The 22,483-nt window shown below is 44.5% G+C and overlaps 1 protein-coding gene across 1 annotated transcript in view; it reads left to right on the forward strand.

The window, feature by feature from the left end:
* Positions 1-22,483, forward strand: part of SEC63 (SEC63 protein translocation regulator) — a 110,551-nt gene that overhangs the window by 24,203 nt on the left and 63,865 nt on the right. Inside the window, exons 2-7 of the mRNA XM_077289605.1 lie at positions 7,133-7,232; positions 10,510-10,624; positions 11,363-11,475; positions 13,480-13,541; positions 13,732-13,790; positions 14,424-14,474. Of these exons, the coding sequence (XP_077145720.1) occupies positions 7,133-7,232; positions 10,510-10,624; positions 11,363-11,475; positions 13,480-13,541; positions 13,732-13,790; positions 14,424-14,474 (500 nt within the window). The remainder of the gene's footprint in view (positions 1-7,132; positions 7,233-10,509; positions 10,625-11,362; positions 11,476-13,479; positions 13,542-13,731; positions 13,791-14,423; positions 14,475-22,483) is intronic.

The following is a 22,483-nucleotide window of genomic DNA, read 5'->3' on the forward strand; positions in this document are numbered from 1 at the left end:
TCTTAACCCTATTTCCAACCCTAGCCCTATTTCCAACCCTAACTCTAATTCCAACCCTAACCCTAAGGCTATGTGCCCACGTTGCGGATTCGTGTGAGATTTTTCCGCACGATTTTTGAAAAATCTGCAGGTAAAAGGCACTGCGTTTTACCTGCAGATTTACAGCAGATTTCCAGTGTTTTTTTGTGCGGATTTCACCTGCGGATTCCTATTGAGGAACAGGTGTAAAACGCTGCGGAATCCGCACAAAGAATTGACATGCTGCGGAAAATACAACGCAGCGTTTCTGCACGGAATTTTCCGCACCATGGGCACAGTGGATTTGGTTTTCCATAGGTGTACATGGTACTGTAAACCTGATGGAAAACTGCTACGAATTCGCAGCGGCCAATCCGCTGCGGATCCGCGGCCTATCCGCTGCGGATCCGCGGCCAATCCGCTGCGGATCCGCGGCCAATCCGCTGCGGATCCGCAGCCAAATCCGCACTGTGTGCACATGCCATAACCCTAACCCTACCCGTAACCCTAACCCTACCCCTAACCCTAACCCTACCCCTAGTTCTAACCCTAACCCTAGTGGAAAACGAAAAAAAAATAAAAAATTTTCTTTATTTTATTATTGTCCCTATGGGGGTGATAAAGGGGGGGGTTTATTTATTATTTTTTTTATTTTGATCGCTGTGATAGAACCTACCACAGCGATCAAAATGTACCTGTAAGGAATCTGCCGGCTGGCAGATTCGGCGGGCGCACTGAGCATGCGCCCGCCATTTTGGAAGATGGCGGCGCCCAGCGAGGAGACGTACGGACACCGGGAGGATCGGTAAGTATGAAGGGGTGGTGGGAGGGTGGATCGGAGCACAGGGGGGGTAATCGGAGCACAGGGGGGGTGAATACAAACAAGGAGGGAGCGGACAGGAGGACGGGGGAGCCGGCAGGCGGACGGAGGGGACCGGACCCCATAACGGAGGACTGGGGGGGCGATCGGTGGGTGTGGGGGGGGGTCACTTGAGTATTTCCAGCCATGGCCGATGATATTGCAGCATCGGCCATGGCTGAATTGTAATATTTCACCAGTTTTTTAGGTGAAATATTACAAATCGCTCTGATTGGCAGTTTCACTTTCAACAGGCAATCAGAGCGATCGTAGCCACGGGGGGGTGAAGCCACCCCCCCTGGGCTGAAGCACCACTCCCCCTGTCTCTGCAGATCGGGTAAAATCGGAGTTAACCCTTTCACCCGATCTGCAGGGACGCGATCATTCCATGACGCATACGTTGCGTCATAGGTCGGATTGGCACAGACTTTCATGACGCAGCGTATGCGTCAAAGGTCGGGAAGGGGTTAAAGCACTGTAGTGGTGCTTTTAATCTAAGGTCCCTGACCATAGTCTTCAACTGATCTGCCGCCATCTTCCCCTTCAATCCGTACCACTCCTATTGGTCCCCAGCATTTTTTGACTTTCCATATCGCTCCAATGTTTGCTGGGTGAGCCGGAGGTCATTTTTTAATGCAAGTGTGTGAGAGCTTTGTTCTGGCTTTCGTAGACTTGCATTGACAGCTTGTGACCGTTACATTCTAACTTCGGATAGTCAGAAATTGTGGTCACAAGATGGCGCCATGGGATCTGGAGCGGTATCGATACAAAGTGAATATGGTGGCGAGTGAGTGTTAGGCTAGTTTCACATTTGCGTTAGAATCCGCAGCGTTTAATCCGCATCCGTAAGTGCTAGAAAAAACTCATATAAACGCGTACAAACGCGGCTTTTTTTTAGACGCATGCGGTTTAAAAAACGCCGCGTTTGCATGCTTTTCCATGCGTTTTTTTCTGCGTTTGCGTTTTTGGTGCACATGATGACAAATTTTACAGGAGAAAAATCTAGATAACCAGACACCGCCAAAGGGACTACAGAGGGCGTGTATTATGGGATATCTTTATATAGACCCTTGAACAGCTGAAATCTTCCGATTTTGCTCCTGTATCCTGTGTCATGATGGATCTTAGCATGGAGAGCTTTTATTACAACCTGGATTTAAGTATCAAGCTTGGGAGCAAGACAGAAATCGCGAAAGATGGTTGAGACATAGTAGGCGTTTTTGGAGACACCCCATTATCGAACTACGTGAGAGCCGTGGAGCCTACCACACGCTGTATGGCGAGCTTAATGCCAACCCGGACAAATTCCCGGAATATACAAGGATGTCGTAAGACTCGTTCCGGGATTTGCTTGCTCATGTCCAAGGAGCCATACGGAGACAGGACACCCAGCTCCGTAGAGCGATTCCACCCGAGGAACGTCTGCTGGTCACATTAAGGTACGTAACAAATCTAAACCAATGCCAGTGCTAATTTTGGGTGTACTAAACATGTTTTTTGTTTTGTTTGGTAATTTCCTTTCTGTCTTTAGCATACCCGCACCTTAAATAGAACTGATTGTAATTTTTCTTTAATTCTTTTCTTACAGATTTCTTGCAACCGGAGAGAGTTTATCATCCCTCCATTTCCAATACCGGCTTAGGATTTCCACCCCGTCTGGAATAGTTGCGGACACCTGCCGGGCTTTGTGGAATGTACTCCGGGATGAGTTTATACCCCTACCCACCTTGGACATGTGGATTGGAATTGCGGAAAAATTCTGGAGTGTGTGTGTGAATTCCCCAACTGTTTAGGAGCGGTGGATGGAAAGCACATCCGCATTATCAAACCTGCCAGAACAGGATCGGAGTACTTCAACTATAAAAAATATTTTTCTGTTGTGCTCATGGCAATAGCCGATGCGGACTGTCGCTTCATCGCCATGGACATTGGAGCTTTTGGCCGTGGCAACGATTCCCAGACTTTCAAGAACTCGGATATGGGCCGCCATGTGTATGGCAATAATTTTAATTTTCCACGGCCACAACCTCTCCCCAACACTAAAGGTCCACCGATGCCATTTGTTATGGTTAGGGATGAGGCCTTTCAGATGTGCGAAAACCTACTGAAGCCATATTCCAGTCATGACTTTAAGGATCTTTAACTACAGACTGACCAGGGCACGAAGAACTGTAGAGTGTACCTTTGGGATTCTAGTCTCAAAATGGCGCATTCTTGCATCAGCCATTAATCTAAAAATGGAGACAGTTGACGAGGTGGTCAAAGCCTGTGTGGTTCTGCACAATTACATAATGGCTAAGGAGCGGCCCAACATTGAACTGGATGAACCAGTTGCACCCCCACTGCCCGATTACCAGCATCACCCGCTGCGGTCAACAGCTGAAGTTGGTCACATGCGGGACCAATTTGCTGCCTTTTTTGATTCGGATATTGGACGTGTGTCATGGCAGGACAATGTTGTGTAAATGTCCTGTTGTTATTTTATCTGTACCAGTTATTTTCTTACATGTTACTAATGTTTCTCGTTAATAAACTTTTTTTTGTTGTCTTGACCGTGTCTCATATGTATTTTCTCTTTAAACCGAGGTTGTCCTCACACTAGCAGTATTTGGTCTGTATTTATTATCAGTATTTGTAATCCAAAACCAGGAGTGGGTGATGAAGGCTGAAGTGCTAGATATGCTAATATTATACTTTTCCTCTAATAGTTCCACTCCTTGTTTTGGCTTACAAATACCAATATAAAGTAGTGACCACATACTGCTAGTGTGACAGCAGCCATGTGGTTTTAGTGATAAGGTTGTTGACGTCATTGCATCCTGATTCTGTTCTGCTATGCAGTATCCATTGGACACAGACTGAAGAGACAATGGCTGTCATACAAAACAGATCAATACTCATCAAGTCAGGTGTCAGAAATAATGAATTCATGATGCACATATAACAGCCTCATGAATTCACTATTTCTGACACATGTGCAGGTGAGCATAGATATGCCGTGTATGACCGCCATCGTCCCTTGAGTTTGTGTGAAATAGATTATGTACACAGAAGAGAAAAAGGAGGTTATACAATGCACTTCTCTACTCACCAGGTCAGGCGTCCCAACTAATGAGTTTTTGGACACCTGACCTGTAGAGTATAGTTTTGCATTGTATTTTCACCATTTTCTCTTCAGTCTGCAACACTAGTCACAGACTAAGCAGAATGAAGAGATTAAGGAGAAAATACAAATATACATTTTTTGGTCTACCTCATAGCTCTATACTAAAGACACACAAAGTCTTGTACTTGCTAACTACTGGAGCTATGATGTGGCCAAAAAATAAAGTGTGTGGCGAAGTTTATTTGACGCACGGTGTGTGTTGCCGGCGGCGAAAGACACAATAAACCAAACATAATTGGGGCAAAAAAACTTGTATTTATTTTTTAACAACCAAAATATTTATTTAACTGCGCCTGCTTGGGGTAGAGTGATGTAAACGGGGGGTGTGAAGCACTGAGGCCTGGCTAACCGTGGACAACGCAGAGGTGGCAGGAGAAGGGGCAATGAAACTAGTGGGGTCTGGTAGTTCGGGGATAGGGCTTGACACACGAGAGGCTTGAGACGCACTGGAAGGGTGAGACAAACCTGACATTACAGACACACTTGGAGGTGAAGGGGGAGGAATACTAAGAGTCCGCTGTTTTTTTTTTTTTTTGTTTTGTTTTTTTTTTCCTTCTGTAATTGCTGGGTTCTGGTAAGCCTCGGTGGGCTCATATGTCGTGGCATGGTCGTGGTGGGTGACCTGTCGGGGTCCGGCTGCACTGTGTCAGAGTCCATAGTGCTCGTAGAGCGTGCAGCCATGCCAGAGTCCATAGTGCTCGTAGAGCGTGCGGCCATGCCAGAGTCCATAGTGCTCGTAGAGCGTGCGGCCATGCCAGAGTCCATAGTGCTCGTAGAGCGTGCGGCCATGCCAGAGTCCATAGTGCTCGTAGAGCGTGCGGCCATGCCAGAGTCCATAGTGCTCGTAGAGCGTGCGGCCATGCCAGAGTCCATAGTGCTCGTAGAGCGTGCGGCCATGCCAGAGTCCATAGTGCTCGTAGAGCGTGCGGCCATGCCAGAGTCCATAGTGCTCGTAGAGCGTGCGGCCATGCCAGAGTCCATAGTGCTCGTAGAGCGTGCGGCCATGCCAGAGTCCATAGTGCTCGTAGAGCGTGCGGCCATGCCAGAGTCCATAGTGCTCGTAGAGCGTGCGGCCATGCCAGAGTCCATAGTGCTCGTAGAGCGTGCGGCCATGCCAGAGTCCATAGTGCTCGTAGAGCGTGCGGCCATGCCAGAGTCCATAGTGCTCGTAGAGCGTGCGGCCATGCCAGAGTCCATAGTGCTCGTAGAGCGTGCGGCCATGCCAGAGTCCATAGTGCTCGTAGAGCGTGCGGCCATGCCAGAGTCCATAGTGCTCGTAGAGCGTGCGGCCATGCCAGAGTCCATAGTGCTCGTAGAGCGTGCGGCCATGCCAGAGTCCATAGTGCTCGTAGAGCGTGCGGCCATGCCAGAGTCCATAGCGCTTGTAGAGCGGAAGGCCATGCCAGGGTCCTGCTGCATCGTGGTGGTGGCGGTACGGAAGGCCATGGCAGGGTCCTGCTGCATCGTGGTGGTGGCGGTACGGAAGGCCATGGCAGGGTCCTGCTGCATCGTGGTGGTGGTGGTACGGAAGGCCATGCCTGGGTCCTGCTGCATCGTCGTGTCAGTGGAGGAGGTCCAAGCAGGAGCAGCGGTTGTCATGGTGGTGGCGGTGGGCTGTCCAACAGCACTCAGCATCGTGGTGCTGCTGTACTGGTGTCCGGCAGTGCTAGGAATAGAGGTGGCCGTGCAGTGGTATGCAGCAGAGGTCGGCATTGAGGTTAATCGTGACAGTGAAGGCACAGGTGGATATGCCGCCACTGTCTGCTGAAAATACCGACTCTGCTGCATAGCCTGCACGTAAGCAGCATTGCAGGCCTGCATGACACTCAGCTGGAGATCAGGAGTAAGGTGTTCCGACATGCCCTGCTCAATTTGGTTAAAAAAATGATGTGCTGGCCTCTGGAGGTCGGCTTTCACTTGGTCAAGGCTTTTGGTGACCTGGATACGTGTATTCATGTGGCTAAGTGAAATATCCATTCGGTCAAATAGGAATGTAAAGAAAGGAAAATTCAAGAATACTAAAGTGAGGTTACAGTAAACAGTCAGCCAGGTATACTTACACGCTGCCGCCGTGCCACCCGACCGTGACTCCACTGCTCCTGCCCAGTCTCTGCCGCAGTAGAAGTGCTCTAAAAAAATGAAAAACAAAAATTGTCATATGTGTAGATGTGACAGTGAATACTTACCAATCTGAGGAGGCGAGTACTCACCTCACTGACATGTTCTACTTCAGAAGGCCCAGGACGTTGCTCCTCATCAGAAGAAAAAGACATTCTGATGCATGGAGAAAGAAAGAAATGGCAGAAATTAGGACATGTAGAGACAGAAAATAGAAAATAAAGGCATTGGCTAGGATATACTCACATTGTTCAGGGTCTTATTTTCCTCCAAGATGTAGCCTGTGTCTCGTCTGCTTGGCTGTCTGCTGAGTAGTGACCTGCAAGTGCCCACTCCCTCCCTTTATCACCTTGATGGTGGGGGGTGGCTAATTAGTGTCTACACATGTTTTTCTCTTGTGGAACGCATGCGTTCACGAACGCAAGCAAACGCATGTACTTGTGAATGCATGCGTTCATATAGACAGCAATGTGTTTTTTTTGGCGCATTCCTTACGCAATCGACCGCATACGTTTCCAGGCGGCAAATTGACGCCTCTAAAAATTACTACATGTTGCATTTCCGCGACACGACGAAACGACACATGCGTTGTCAAACGTGGCAAAACGCGAACGATCGCAGACGCATGTGTCCCTAATGTTAAATAAAGGAATACACAACGCTGCGGACACAACCGCAAATGTGAAACCGGCCTAAGACCTGGAAGAAGGACCTTAGATTAGAAACACCACTCCAGCGCTGGAAAAAACAGCTGGAGTGGTGCCTTAGGACTCCTGTGCTGTTCTAAACCCTTTCATCAATAACTGTGAGACAAATGGAAGGAAGTACAACAGGATCAGATTACATAGGTTTATTTTTTATAAAGAAAATGAGTGCTGAACCATCTGTGGGTTGGAAATATTTCACTAGGCAGTTTATAATGAGTAGACTTTTTGTTTAAAATGTTTTCTTTTTTTTTTTTTCCCTTTTAGAACACTCCCGACTGAAAAACATCCGTCATGTATATAGAAGCTGTTTGTGGTATCAGCTGAAGGCTATAAAGCCACAGCAGAATGTAATTCCGACTGCTAAGTAAGTAAAAGTTAATGCTGACTCCTACACACATGTATACCTTTGTGACAGTGAATGGGGTGCTCATCTCATAGGAAAACTGAAGCCCCGTCTTTATCAAGATGGAAGGGGTATTCCCAATATATGAAGATATGGCTTACTGATCGATGAGGAGCTGACCATTGGGACCCCTGTGATTCCACGACTGGGGCCCAGGAAGCCAGTTCTGCAAAACCCTACCTTGAATGGAGTGGAGATGTGCAGGCTCAACCTCTGCTCCAGCCATTGTCTGTGTGACTGCCTGGTAAAGCTGAGCGTACATGTCCCCCTATTCAAGACACAGCCCCGATTTCAAGGTCGCGTGAGGTCCTAGTAGTTAGACCCTCAGTGATCAGGAAGTCATCCCCAATCCTATTGTGGGAATAACCCTTTAATGTGGATCCCAACATCTTGGCATGCCTGAATCCACCTTTAATGTACAAACATTCGTGCTTCAAGTCGTTTGCTCCTCTTCTTGTTGAAAAAACCTCTAGATTTTGCAAAGTCACTGTTGTGGGCTTAAAAGCCTCTGAAGTCCGGAGTAGGCTTTGTATATGTATATTGCTGAGTAGGGAGAAACAGGAGCCATAAATGAATGCCCTTGATTAACAGCGGTTCAGTACTTGCTAAGTGCTAGCTGAGTGATTGCCATCAGGGGACCGGATGTCTGCAAGAGTTTTACATAAATACAGCAAAAACATGCCCCCTTACTTTTCACACCAGAAAGCATGGGGTCATAGATTCGTTCTGTATTTTCCTTTTTCATGGTTTGTGCTCTTCTTAAGAATTTAGTTGACTATGCTTCTCAAAGGAGTTTTAGGAAGTGAAATATTACTGGTATATTCTGAGGACAAGCCTTGAATGTCTGGTTTGTTAGGTTCTGGGAAATCCGCAGAATAAAGGGGCCACAAAGCTCATATTCCTTAAACTATCGGATCTTCCTGGGGGGTTGGATCATCACTGGTTAACTCCTTCCCGTCCACTTGTAAATGACCAATTACCTGAAGCAGGAGCCTGCTAGTTTTAAAGGGAACCTGTCCGGTCCCCCATGCCTTCCAACCCAGCAGCATTCACCTACGTATGAGTAAACTCCCAGCACTGTATACCGTTATTGAGTGAAAACAAGGTATATTAAAAAAAACAAACACATTTATAATGTCCTGGTTTCATGTTTCATATGCCAATGAGGTCTTTGACTAGTTGATGGGGCGTTACTTGCCCCAGACTAGTCAGCCCCCTTTCTGTCTCATCACACCCCTGTGAGCATGATAACATATTTTGCACGAACCAACCTCCTCGCCAGCTCATGCAATTCTAGGGCATGCACGCCGGTCATTTCAGCAGCATCACGGCGTCTCTGAAGCCGAGTGTACACTTCCCGGCTTCAGAGGAGCACTGCGCATGATCAGTAGCCATGTTCAGAAATTCTGGGCATTCACAGTGTCTCTGAAGCCGGGAAGCGTACACTCGGCTACAGAGACGCATTGAAAACTCCCTCTCTTGAAAGAATGTGGACTTTTCTCCAGACATAAACTCTCCAATTTTAGACAATCTGAGTGTCAAACTTACAGGAGCAGAGAGGAAAGTGTTTATGCTGGAAAATTAGCATATAACGCTTTAAAAAGCCACAACATTTTTGCACACTGCGAACTTACACGAGGATTACATGATTATGTGCCCAAAATGGACAGAGCTGAGGAGGAGCTACGCCCTCTCATTATATTTATGGAAAATGCCGGCGATATATATGCCAGAAATGTGCCAGGCAGTGTGCACACGATGCGGATTTAGTGCAGATCCGCCGCGTTTTTTTTTCCGCGCAGAAATGCTGCAGATCTGCAAAGTGATTTACAGTACAATGTAAATCAATAGGGAAAAAAAAAAATACTGTGCTAATGGTGCGGAAAATTCCGCATGAAAAACGCTGTGGAACAAAAGAAGTAGCATGTCACTTCTTTTGTGCGGATCTGCAGCGTTTCTGCACCCTTCCATTATAGAAATCTGCCGTGGTAAAAAAAACGCATGAAATCCGCAACAAAAACGCACAAAATCCGCATAAAAAACACGTCATCACCTGCGTTGTCTGTCAGGAGATGCGGATTTTGTGCAGAAAATTCTGCACCCCAATCCGCAACGTGTGCACATAACCTTAGTCCTTTCCATGACTGGAGTAATATTTCTGGCAAGGCACATGGAGTCGCACACTACTGATGAGGTGGGCCTAATGTAATAAGTGGCTTGCGATTTTTAGTGAATTTAGCGCATCTTATTCCTGCATGCTGCAAAAACTTGTGTACAAAACACCAATAATCGGAGCCATTTGGTTTGCCTACTGCCATAAAAATGAATCTTCTGGGTCCTAGGGTTGTGGAAGAAAAAAAACATACCCTCATCCTGTATCAGCGCTCCCATCCGCACACTATACATCCGATTGGGGTGGGAAAGGGGTTATCCCATGATGGCTGCGGTAAAACATTGGCCACTGATGGGCTGTAGCCTTCACAGTTTGCTTCTTCTGTTAGGACGGAATGTGAAGGCTGCAGCCAACCAGTGACTGCTGATTGACTGCAGCAGTCCCGTGATGCTCCTCTCTGAATGTTGATACTAGGGGACATTTCTGTGGATGGGAGAATTAGGCTATGTTGCCATGTTGTATAGATTGACCAGTTTGCATAGCTTACTTTTGGTCTAAACAGTCTTTTAAACCACCAGTGTTCCTGATCTGCAGTTGTATCGTGCCGCCGGTCAGTACCATGTAAATAAACCTTAGGGTACGTATCCATATGCGAGAACAAAGGATGAGTGCAATCTGATTAAAAAAATTGGACTGCACTCTGACCAGTTATTCAATGAGTTACATCTCGTCTGCCATTTTTTTTTCTCAGCTCAAATCGGACTGAGAAAAAAAATCGCAACATGCTGCGATTTGCAGCGTATCTCGGATGAGACTCGCCAATGTAAGTCAATGGATGCGAGAAAAATCGCACAGCACTTGGACCATTTTTCGGTCCAGATATCGGAACTTTTTTTTTCTCACATGGGCACGTACCCTTAAGGGAAGGTTGTGCTTTTGTCTGTTCACCACTTTATGAAAAAACTGGCAAAATGTTTTAAACACTACTATCATGGCATATTGTGGTACCCTTTTTTGACTATGCCACCTGCAGCCATAGAGCGATATGGGAACTTTATATTGAACAATTACTGCTAATAGACTTCTGACATAACTTTCTATCTACCTCTTTGTGTGTCTCCACAGGAAAGTAGTGTTGATGTTTGGATGGGCATTGTTTATATTCCTCGCCTACAAAGTTTCCAAAACTGATAAAGAATACCAAGAATACAACCCATATGAAGTTCTAGGTTTAGATCCGGTAAATATAACTCTCATTAGTAATGAGGTAGAGACGTGCTACAAGTCCTTTTAGCATGCATTAATATCCCGTGTGCAGATCTACTGTGGTATGATCCCCTTCCCATCACACCCACCATAAGAAGTTTGATTCCTTAAGGAGTTTTGCATTCTGTAAGTATGGTAAGAATCTGTAACATTTCTCCAGTTTGCATCCTTTGCCATCTAGAATGGTGCTGCAGTGTTTAGCTCACAGAGGATTGCCTACACTGATGCACTGAAACCAACCTACCTACTGTGCACATAGCAAAGTCTGGGGGTTCTGGCTCAATTAAACAGCCTTGAGCTGCTGATTGGAGTAATCGATGAGGCTGGGACCAGACGTTCAACGTTAAACAGTCTACGCTGTGACCCAGCTCAATCAGAACCAATGCTAACAACTATCTAGACTAAATCCACTGCTGATGTTTTAGGCTGTCTGAAAGAAGCTTGTTAGGACCCTCTTGACTTGCGATGCACTGTACCTTGTTGCTGAATATCGGGGCACGTTCTGTTACCTGTGAATTTTTTTACAGTGAGCTTTCTGCCTAAAATGGGTAGGTGCACCGTTGGGCATCTACCCGTAAATGGGGCCCTTCCATATGCCACGTTCTCTTGTTTTCTTAATCTTTGGCCTTCCAGATGTTTTTTACATATGGATGACCTTTCAATCCCAGTAGATCTTGACATTTTGCAAGACGTTTTTTTTTTTTTTTTTAAGGGTGCCACTGTCATAGAAATTAAGAAACAGTACCGTCTGCTTTCTCTGAAATTCCACCCGGATAAAGGAGGAGATGAAGCTATATTTATGAAAATCGCCAAGGCATATGAAGCGTAAGTATGTCCATGGCTTCTTAACTGGCTCATTTCAGGTTCCTGCTCCGCAAGAATAAGGCTGGTCTATGGGTTTGTCCTGCCTGCACGGTAGTTTATAGCCTCTACATATGGATTAACCCGTTAATGACAGAGCCAAATTTTTAACATCTGACCAGTGTCACTTTATGTGGTAAAAACTCTGGAATGCTTCAAATTCCAGTGATTTTGAGATTGTTTTTTATCGTGGCACATTATACTTTATGATAATGGTAATTTTAGGTTGATATGTTTTGAGTTTATTTATAAAATATATCAGAAATTTTACAAAAATGTAAAAAAAAATCTGCAATTTTAAAATTTTGAATGTTATCCCTTTGAACAAGAGTCATATCATAGAAATATCTTAATAAATAACATTTCCCACATGCCTGCTCTACATCAGCACCATTTGTAAAATATAATTTTTTAGGGACCTATCCATGTTTGAAGTGACTTTGGGGGTCCTACATATTGGAAACACCTCAAAAGTGACACCATTTTAAAAACAGCACCCCCCTGACGTACTGAAAACTGCTGTCATGTAGACTTCGGGTGATTTTCAGAAATTAATGCAAAGTAGCATAACAGAAATGGAAAAGTGTATCCTTACCACCTAAATGTCACTAACTTCTGAATATGCCGCTATAGCCCGGAGACTCTAAGGCCGCTATTTGGTCGTGAATTGCGATAGCAAATATCAGGACCACACAATCATGATCTCAGGGTGCCAATGGGCATAAAGAGAGAGCTCCCATACTCTTTTAACTATTTATATGATATAGTCATTATTGACAGCAGCATATGAGGGGTTAAACAGGTATGATCGTGGCTGATGCAGCAAGTTGTCAGCTATAGTGTACAGCCGACAGCTGCTGGATTGTCACCTGTATGGGGAGGCTATTCTCTTCTATCTCAGGTCAGTTAAAAGACGTATCGGCTGTCATTAAGGGGTTTAAGGGGTTGTCCAGTCTAAAGCTACAAGTCTGTAGTCACTCTGAAATAAAACAGATACCACAAGACAACAAAAAGAGAAAAATGAGTAAGAAATAATGACAACTGCCGATTTAGACCCATTGTGTTTCTTGCCCCATAGCAGACAGTCACAGGGCAGACTTGGAATACTAGAGCGCTCAGCTCCTGCATAAGCATGTGCACAGCGCTGTGAACTGGCAACATAGAAAGTCATTGGGTGTGTTTGGCAAGCGCTTTGGCTGGAGCTGTGCGCTTCTGGGAGTCTATTGTGCAATCAATGGGGTTCTCAGGACACAGCCCCCACCAAATCTGGGGTTAGAAAATATAAAAAAAAAATAGTTAATTTAGGCTTATCCTAATTCTGTATTTTTATGTAAAACAAATTGCTTCTAGATTGCGTTGTACAATTTACCATGTGAATGAAAACAAAATATCTGACTTTAACCTCATAACTACCATGCACTGTAAATTAATGGAGCTTCGGCTTTAACCCCTTACCATTGAAAATGTAAGTTTACAGCTTCTTCTTCTGTAAACTAGCAAGAATAGGTTAGTTCCCTGGCTTTCAAACATGGCTACGGAGAATGGGAGAAGACAGAAGCGGTTTATACCACTTCTGTCTTCTCTCTTGCTGACAACATGACATTCAATAAGTGCTATTCTGCTAACCGAAGGAACGGCAGTGCTGACTTCCGTAGGACCTTCTGATCACACAATTGTTGGCTGTCTGCCTGGCATAGCAAAGCTGCAGGGTCCTAGCCTAATATTTGTTTCAAAATAATCACTTTGTGGGTGTTGACGGGGGAGATTTATCAATACCGCTGCTGTAGCAATTTCTCATGACAGAAAAACATGGGCCATTTAAACAATTAGAAGCAGCAAATGCCCTGGTTGCTCTCCGGCGCCTGCTCAGCTTTTCTTCTCATACTAGTGTTAGTAAAGCTAATGCTCTGTTACACATTTCTGTTTTTTTTTTGTTTTTTTTATCATCTAACATATTTTTGTGTGTAGTTTAACAGATGATGAGTCCAGGAGAAATTGGGAAGAATATGGCAATCCCGATGGACCACAGGGTAAGCGACTATTAACTGTTAGTCAGCTACAATGATTTCTGATTGCGTTTACTACGTTGCAAAGCAATATCTAATTCAGTATCCATCAATGCACCTCTCTCGTGTACTGTCCATCTATCTAATTACTTTTGTGCATTAGGGTACCAGTACTTTTATATTGCTCTAACTTTTCTCATTCTTCATTTTAAAGCTACGCATTTTGGCATCGCATTGCCAGCATGGATTGTGGACCAGAAAAATTCTATGCTGGTGAGTTAGTCCTAAAATAAGTATTCTATTGATTGAGCAGAGAGGCTGTTCACCTGCAAATATAGGGTTAATCTGCAGGTATATGGGGTTTAAATGTTTCTTAGCCGGCTTACTGGAGTAGCGGGTGCACGGAGAAAATGAAGTGTTCTTCTCTCTGCAGCCGCTCCCTTCCAGTCATCAGGGCCGTAATCACTTCCCCTGATCACAGCCACACTCCCTGTATAGGGAGCAATGAGCGTTCCCTGCACAGCCCTGGTTACTGCAGGGAGGATAAAACTTCTCCAGTAAGCCATCTACACAGGGTAAAACCACTATTTACCGGCAGATTAACCCTAACCAGATTAACCGTATATCTGCTGGTAAATAGTGTTTCTGGACATGATGGGTTCCCTCTAAGGAACACGCCTGACACAGCTAAGGCAGATTATGCCCAGTGCGTGGTGTGATAGGCCCAGCAACAAGAGAATCTGTCTCGTGCACCTCTCCCAAAAGCCTAAGCAAGATTTCTTATGGCGTATCATTTGTACCTGATATGTTCCTATATAATTTTCTCTGTAATTCAGTAGTGTGTCTTGTCTTTGCACCCTTGCAGCCATTACTGTGTGTGACTTACCTCTATAATTCTTTTTCCAGGTGTTGCTGGTATATGGTTTAGCTTTCATGGTCATCCTTCCAGTTGTTGTGGTACGTACCCCGTTGTTATGACTGCATCTGGTAACCTTCTGGGGACCTTAAAGGGGTATTAGGTTTTAGTTATACGCTTGCTTTATAGAATGGGAAATTGTCCACTTTTCTAATAAATTATTTAATAAATATATATATATATATATATATATATATATATATATATATATATATATATATATATATATCACAAGACTGATTCCATTTGTAAGGATACACAAAATCTGACCATTCCACAGACTATATTACTGTAATAGTGTGCAATCATCATTTTTTACAAAAGTGCGTCACGCTCTGAACACAAATGAGTGTCCCAAAATCTGGAATACCATGTTATTTGTAAATGTTTAAGGATGGAATGAGAAGTGAAATTGTTGCATGTGATGAATCACTTTCCCAGTAGGAAGAGTATGTATTCTTTTTATAATAAGACTTGGGATCTACTAAAAGCAGCAGATGCAGTGGTGTGGATGAATCCGGACAGATGGCAGACGTTTCAGTAGGCCGTTCCATCTGCTTGTTACCACACCAAGTGTTGCCTCAGTGCGTGTGCTAGAATTGTCACTTATATATTGGCTTGTTATTTGTCCATGCCTAGATAGGGCACATCAGGAGGAACAATCACTTGTTCCGCAGTACAATTTGTGCAGGGAGTGGAGAAAATACAGGGTGATTCACTTTGCTGTAACTGCTAAAAGAGGTGATCTATGGTAATGAGATTTGGACGGTACATACCTTGGTTCATGAGAAACTGATGTTTTAAAGCAGGTGTTGAAAATGGCCACCATTTACATCCAAGCATGCCTGCATGTGCTGTTCCATATTGCTGAATTTCACAGTATGTTCTCTTGGAGTGCCTGTAATGTTCATGGCTTGTTACTGTACACCCGACCCTTCAAGTGGCCCAAAGGAAAAAAAAATCCAAGTTATTTTCAATTGATCGGGCCCAATGTATTCCTGAACTACAATGACTCTGTACGGGCGAAGACAACCTTGTTTGGTCGCTCGTTGACATGCCTGTCTCCTGGGAAAGCTTGCGCAACGATTTGCGTGGAGAAACCTTGAATGAAAGTACAGCTAGCCCTAATTTCAGTACAGTCAACGTTTTTTTTTTTTTTGTTTTTTTTTTAGAGGCTACAGCAATTTTTCAGGGTAAAGTAGCAAGTGAACCCCTTTTATATGGCCGCTTTAGAATTTGTGTAGTAGCCTGGTAATGATGATTATTAACCGCTTCACGCTGCAGCCCATTTTTGCTATTGCGTTTTTTTGTTTTTTTTTCTCCTACCTTGTTCACCAAATACTAAAGCTGACCTGCCATTATGATACTCCAGGTCATTACGAGTTCATAGACACCAAACATGTCTAGGTTATTTTTTATTTAAGTGGTGAAAAAAGTGCAAAGTTTGTTTAAAAATAAATAAATAAATAATAGCATCATTTTCCAAAACCCATAGCATCTCTTTTTCAGGATCTGGGGCCAAGTGAGAGATTAAAATTTTTGCATGCCGAGCTGATGTTTTTAATTATACCATTTTGTTGTGGATACAATCTTTTGATTGCCTGTTATTGCATGTTAATGCAATGTTGTGGCGGCCAAAAAAACATAATTCTGGCTGTCGGATTAATTCTTTTTATATCTTGACAGTTTGGGCGATTCTGAGCGCAGCTGTACCAAATATTTGTTTGCTTTTTTTATTTTGACTGGGCAAATAGGGTGTTATTTGAAATAAATATATATATATTTATACTTTACTTGCTTGAATAGTCTCCATGGGATCATCCAATCACTTGTGCTACATAGAGCAGTGCTGCTTACTTGCTATGAGCACCGACCGCTGGGTGGCGCAGATAGCAATCGGGCAATGACAACCACAGGGGTCTGCTGAAGACCCCGGGTTGTCATGCCAACCTATTGGCGATCCGCAGTCATGTGACACGGGCGCCGATGGGTGGGATTATTGATGCGCTTCCAGTGCGATCACATTAAATGCTGCTGTCAGAGATTGATTGCGATTCCACCCACAACTGGTAGGGGCACATGTCAGCTGTTCAAAACAGCTGACATGTGCCGGGAAAGATGTGGGCTCAGCGCCGTAGCCCACATCAAAGGGAGGGACACGACATGCGCAGTACCTGTACGACGCATGTCGTGAAGATGTTAAAGCCCAACTCCCACGTTTTTTTGTTTGTTTTTGTTTTATTTCAACTCTGGAGTGGTGCCATTAATCTTAGTTCCTTGACCCTAGTCTTATACTTACTAACTGCAGTTTTCATCTGTTACCAGCGCCGCTGTTACCTGCTGAATCACTTCATTGTTTGCTGGGCGATCTCAAAGTCACAACTCAATGCAAGTCTGAGAGCCAAAACGGGGCTCTCATAGACTTACATTGAGAGCTTTGCCTCAGACTTTAACCCCTCTCTGACCTTAGATGTACTATCCCGTCGAGGTGACCTGGGCCTATCTGACCCTTGACGGGATAGTATGTCATAGCGATCGGCCGCGCTCACGGGGGGAGCGCAGCTGATCGCGGCCGGGTGTCAGCTGACTATCGCAGCTGACATCCGGCACTATGTGCCAGGAGCGGTCACGGACCGCCCCCGACACATTAACCCCCGGCACACTGCGATCAAACATGATCGCAGTGTTCCAGCGGTATAGGGAAGCATCGCGCAGGGAGGGGGCTCCCTGCGTGCTTCCCTGAGACCCCCGGAGCAACGCGATGTGATTGCGTTGCTCCGAGGGTCTCTTACCTCCTCCTCGCTGCAGCAGGCCCGGATCCAAAATGGCTGCGGCATCCGGGTCCTGCAGGGAGGTGGCTTCACAGCGCCTGCTCAGAGCAGGCGTCGGGAAGCCTGGAGCTGTGCACGTCGGATCGCTGATCTGACACAGTGCACAGCAAAGTGTCAGATCGGCGATCTTACACTATAACATGATGCCCCCTAACCCCCCCCTGGGGCAATGTTATAGTGTAAAAAAAAAAATATTCACATATGTAAAAAAAAAAAATAAATAAATAAAAAAAAAAAAAAATATATATATATATTGTTCCTATAAATTCATTTCTTTATCTAAATAATAAAAAAAACCAATAAAAGTACACATATTTAGTATCACCGCTTCCGTAACGACCGGACCTATAAAACTGTCCCACTAGTTAACCCCTTCAGTGAACACCGCAAAAAAAAAGAGGCAAAAAACAACGCTTTATTATCATACTGCCAAACAAAAAGTGGAATAACACGCGATCAAAAAGATGGATATAAACAACCATGGTACCGCTGAAAACGTCATCTTGTCCCGCAAAAAATGAGCCGCCATACAGCGTCATCAAAGAAAAAATAAGTTATAGTCCTCAGAATAAAGCGATGCAAAAATAATTATTTTTTCTATAAAATAGTTTGTATCGTATAAAAGCGCCAAAACATAAAAAAAAATATAAATAAGGTATCGCTGTAATCGTACTGACCCGAAGAATAAAACTGCTTTATCCATTTTACCAAACGCGGAACGGTATAAACGCCTCCCCCAAAAGAAATGCATGAATAGCTGGTTTTTGGTCATTCTGCCTCACAAAAATCGGAATAAAAAGCGATCAAAAAATGTCACATGCCCGAAAATGTTACCAATAAAAACATCAACTCGTCCCGCAAAAAACAAGACCTCACATGACTCTGTGGACAAAAATATGGAAAAATTATAGCTCTCAAAATGTGATAACGCAAAAACTATTTTTTGCAATAAAAAGCGTCTTTCAGTGTGTGACGGCTGCCAATCATAAAAATCCGCTAAAAAACCCGCTATAAAAGTAAACCATCACCCCCTTAGTTAGCAAAAAATAAAAAAAATGTATTTCTATTTTCTCATTAGGGCTAGGGTTAGGGTTGGGGCTAGGGTTAAGGCTACAGTTAGGGTTGGGGCTAAAGTTAGGGTTAGGGTTGGGGCTAAAGTTAAGGTTAGGGTTTGGATTACATTTACGTTGGGAATAGGGTTGGGATTAGGGTTAGGGATGTGTTTGGATTAGGGTTTCAGTTATAATTGGGGGTTTCCACTTTTTAGGCACATCAGGGGCTCTCCAAACGCGACATGGCGTCCGATCTCAATTCCAGCCAATTCTGCGTTGAAAAAGTAAAACAGTGCTCCTTCCCTTCCGAGCTCTCCCGTGCGCCCAAACAGGGGTTTACCCCAACATATGGGGTATCGGCGTACTCAGGACACATTGGACAACAACTTTTGGGGTCCAATTTCTCCTGTTACCCTTGGGAAAATACAAAACTGGGGGCTAAAAAATAATTTTTGTGGAAAAAAAAAAAAAAAGATTTTTTATTTTCACGGCTCTGCGTTATAAACTGTAGTGAAACACTTGGGGGTTCAAAGTTCTCACAACACATCTAGATAAGTTCCTTGGGGGGTTTAGTTTCCAATATGAGGTCACTTGTGGGGGGTTTCTACTGTTCAGGTACATTAGGGACTCTGCAAACGCAATGTGACGCCTGCAGACCAGTCCATCTAAGTCTGCATTCCAAATGACGCGCCTTCCCTTCCGAGCTCTGCCATGCGCTCAAACGGTGGTTCCCCCACATATGGGGTATCAGCGTACTCAGGACAAATTGGACAACAACTTTTGTGGTCCAATTGCAGCTGTTACCCTTGGAAAAATACAAAACTGGGGGCTAAAAAATAATTTTTGTGGAAAACATTTTTTTTTTTATTTTCACGGCTCTGCGTTATAAACTGTAGTGAAACACTTGGGGGTTTAAAGTTCTCACAACACATCTAGATAAGTTCCTTGGGGGGGTCTAGTTTCCGATATGGGGTCACTTGTGGGGGGTCTCAATGTTTAGGCACATCAGTGGATCTCCAAACGCAACATGGCGTCCCATCTCAATTCCTGTCAATTTTGCATTGAAATGTCAAATTGCGCTCCTTCGCTTCCGAGCTCTGCCATGCGCCCTAACAGTGGTTTACCCCCACATATGGGGTATCGGCGTAATCAGGACAAATTGTACAACAACTTTTGGGGTCCATTTTCTCCTGTTACCCTTGGTAAAATAAGGCTTCTTTCACACTTCAGTTGTTTGGCGTCAGTTAGCTCCGACATCGTGACGGATCGACGGATCCGTCAAAATTGTTTAGAAAACGGTTCTAACGGATCCGGTTTTTTTGACGGATTAGTTACACTGATATGTCAAAAAAACGGATCCGTTAGGACCGTTGCGACTGTTTTTACATCCGTTGTAACCGTTTTTTGACTGATCCGTTTTTTAAAAAAGGAGGATCTCAATGTGATTGGCTACTGGAAACTACTGGAAAACTATATATACAGTGTATTTACACCACGTCTTTGAAAGGTTGTAGAGAAAGTGGCAAAGATGGAAGGGGTGCTGGCGAATATTGTGAAGATATGTGCGGATTTCACTTTTGAGGTTAATCGGTTGGCAGTCATCGTTCGAGACAAGGAGGAAGAAAGACTGCGGCAGCGGAGGAAGTGAAGGCTGTGGATCCATCCTATCACAGCCCAACGCATGACCCGTGGCGTTTATTCCACACTGTACATTGAATTGAGGGAAAATCCTGAAAAATTTTTCAGCTTGCGAATGAAAGCGGAAAATTTTGTTGGGCCATGTGGAAGAATCAATACGGAGACGAGACACCCAGATGCGCTTCTCTATATCACCAGCGGAGCGTCTGATGGTGACTATTTGGTAAGTTATTCTTTTTTTCAATGATTCTCATTCATCAGACTTATAACTGTAATGTTGTTTTTTGAAGTTTTTACTAATTATTGTCTTTTCCTTTTGTTAACAGATTCCTTGCAACTGGAGAATCGTTTTCATCCCTACATTTCCAGTACAGACTTGGGATATCCACAATCTCAGGGATCATCAGAGAGACCTGCCTGGCATTGTGGGAGTGCTTACAAGCGGAATACATTCCGGAGCCATCACAGGAGAGGTGGCTGGAGATTGCCCACAATTTTGAACAAATATGCCAGTTCCCAAATTGTGTTGGAGCAGTCGATGGGAAGCACATAAGGATTGTCAAACCTTATGGCTCTGGATCAGAATTTTACAACTACAAAAAGTACTTCTCAATTGTATTGATGGCCATAGCCGACGCACACTGCAAATCGCTGTGGATATCAGTGCATATGGACGCGCAAATGACTCCCAGATTTTTAAAACTTCACCAATGGGGCCTTGTTTGTATGGAGAGACATTTGACTTTCCACCGCCTAGACCTCTTCCTGGAACCACCGGTCCACCATTACCATTTGTGTGCGTTGGAGATGATGCCTTCCAGCTTTCACCACACTTGATAAAACCCTATGGAAGTAGTGGACTGACCCAGAGGAAGAAAATGTTTAATTATCGCTTAACCAGAGCACGAAGAGATGTGGAATGTGCTTTTGGCATATTAATTGCTAAATGGAGAATCCTACTAACTGCAATTAAACTGCAGACTGAAACTGTTGATGATGCGGTGAAGGCTTGCGTGGTACTTCACAATTTTGTTTTATCCAAAGAACATGTTTCCCTGGGATAATGTGTCAGAAACCACCTTGTGGGATTACCACAACACAAGTTTTCGCAGTCCAGTAGCAGTCTCCAGAATGCGGGACAATTTTGCAGACTACTTCATGTCTCCTCAAGGATCAGTTGACTGGCAGTACAAAATGGTGTAAAAAATTATTTTTTTCACACTTTTAAATATACCATGTTTTTTGTTTTGTTTACAAAACCTTTGGACTTTAAGGCCATGTTCACACTTTGCGGGTGACCTCTGCGGGTTCTCCCGCAGCGGATTTGATAAATCTGCAGGGCAAAACCGCTGCGGTTATCCCTGCAGATTTATCGCGGTTTGTTCCGCGGTTTCCGTTGCGGGTTTCCGCCTATACTATTGATGCTGCATATGCAGCAATATGCAGCATCAATTGTAATGTTAAAATAAAAAAAAAAGTTTATATACTCACCCTCTGACGTCCTGATCTCCTCGGCGCTGCACCCGGCGGTCCGGTTCCAAAGATGATGTGCAAGAAGGACCCTTCGTGACGTCACGGTCATGTGACCGCGACGTCACCGCAGGTCCTGTTCGCACAGCAACTCTGACCGGCCGGCCGCGTGCAGCGCTGAGAGGTGAGTATAACATGATTTTTTATTTTAATTCTTTTTTTACACACTAATATGGTTCCCAGGGCCTGGAGGAGAGTCTCCTCTCCTCCACCCCGGGTACCACCCGCACATTATCCGCTTACTTCCCGCAACGTGGGCACAGCCCCATGCGGGAAGTAAGCGGTTCAATGCATTCCTATGGGTGCAGAATCGCAGCGATTCTGCACAAAGAAGTGACATGCTGCGGGTTGTAAACCGCTGCGTTTCTGCGCGGTTTTTCCCGCAGCATGTGCACAGCGGTTTGCGGTTTCCATAGGGTTTACATGTAAACGTAATGGAAACTGCTGCGGACCCGCAGCATCAAAATGGCGGCGGTTTTGCTGTAAAAACCGCAAAGTGTGAACATGGCCTAACCTCGCAGTATTGTATGTTTTGAACCGGTACCCCTTTACACATTTTCTACTGTTACTTTTACCATAACCTTGGTGGTTTTTTTACAGTTTAAAAAAAAAAAAAAAGGAAAGGAAAGACAATAAAATTGTTTTTAAACCCAAAAAAGTTTTATTTATTTACAAGTTTACAGGTTCTCATAATTTGGGGTGGAGATAGTAGCGGAGGGGCTGACAGGGCGGACCACGTCGATAGCGGGGGACAGGACATCACGGGGAGGAACAGAAGTGGAATGGGTGGTGAAAACATGAGGTTGGGCAGGGAGTTGAGGTACAGATGTGGACTGTGGGAGGTATGGTGAAGGTGATGGTGGGATTGGGAACGGTGAAGTTAAAGGGGAAGAATGGAAAGGGGAAGGTAGGTACTGGGAAATACTGAGGGGGGAAGGAAGGAATGGCAAAGGAGTAGAAGTAGGATGGACGGGAGGAGGATGGACAGGAGGAGGATAG

Source organism: Ranitomeya variabilis, chromosome 2 (genome assembly GCF_051348905.1).
Source record: "Ranitomeya variabilis isolate aRanVar5 chromosome 2, aRanVar5.hap1, whole genome shotgun sequence".
NCBI lineage: Eukaryota > Metazoa > Chordata > Amphibia > Anura > Dendrobatidae > Ranitomeya > Ranitomeya variabilis.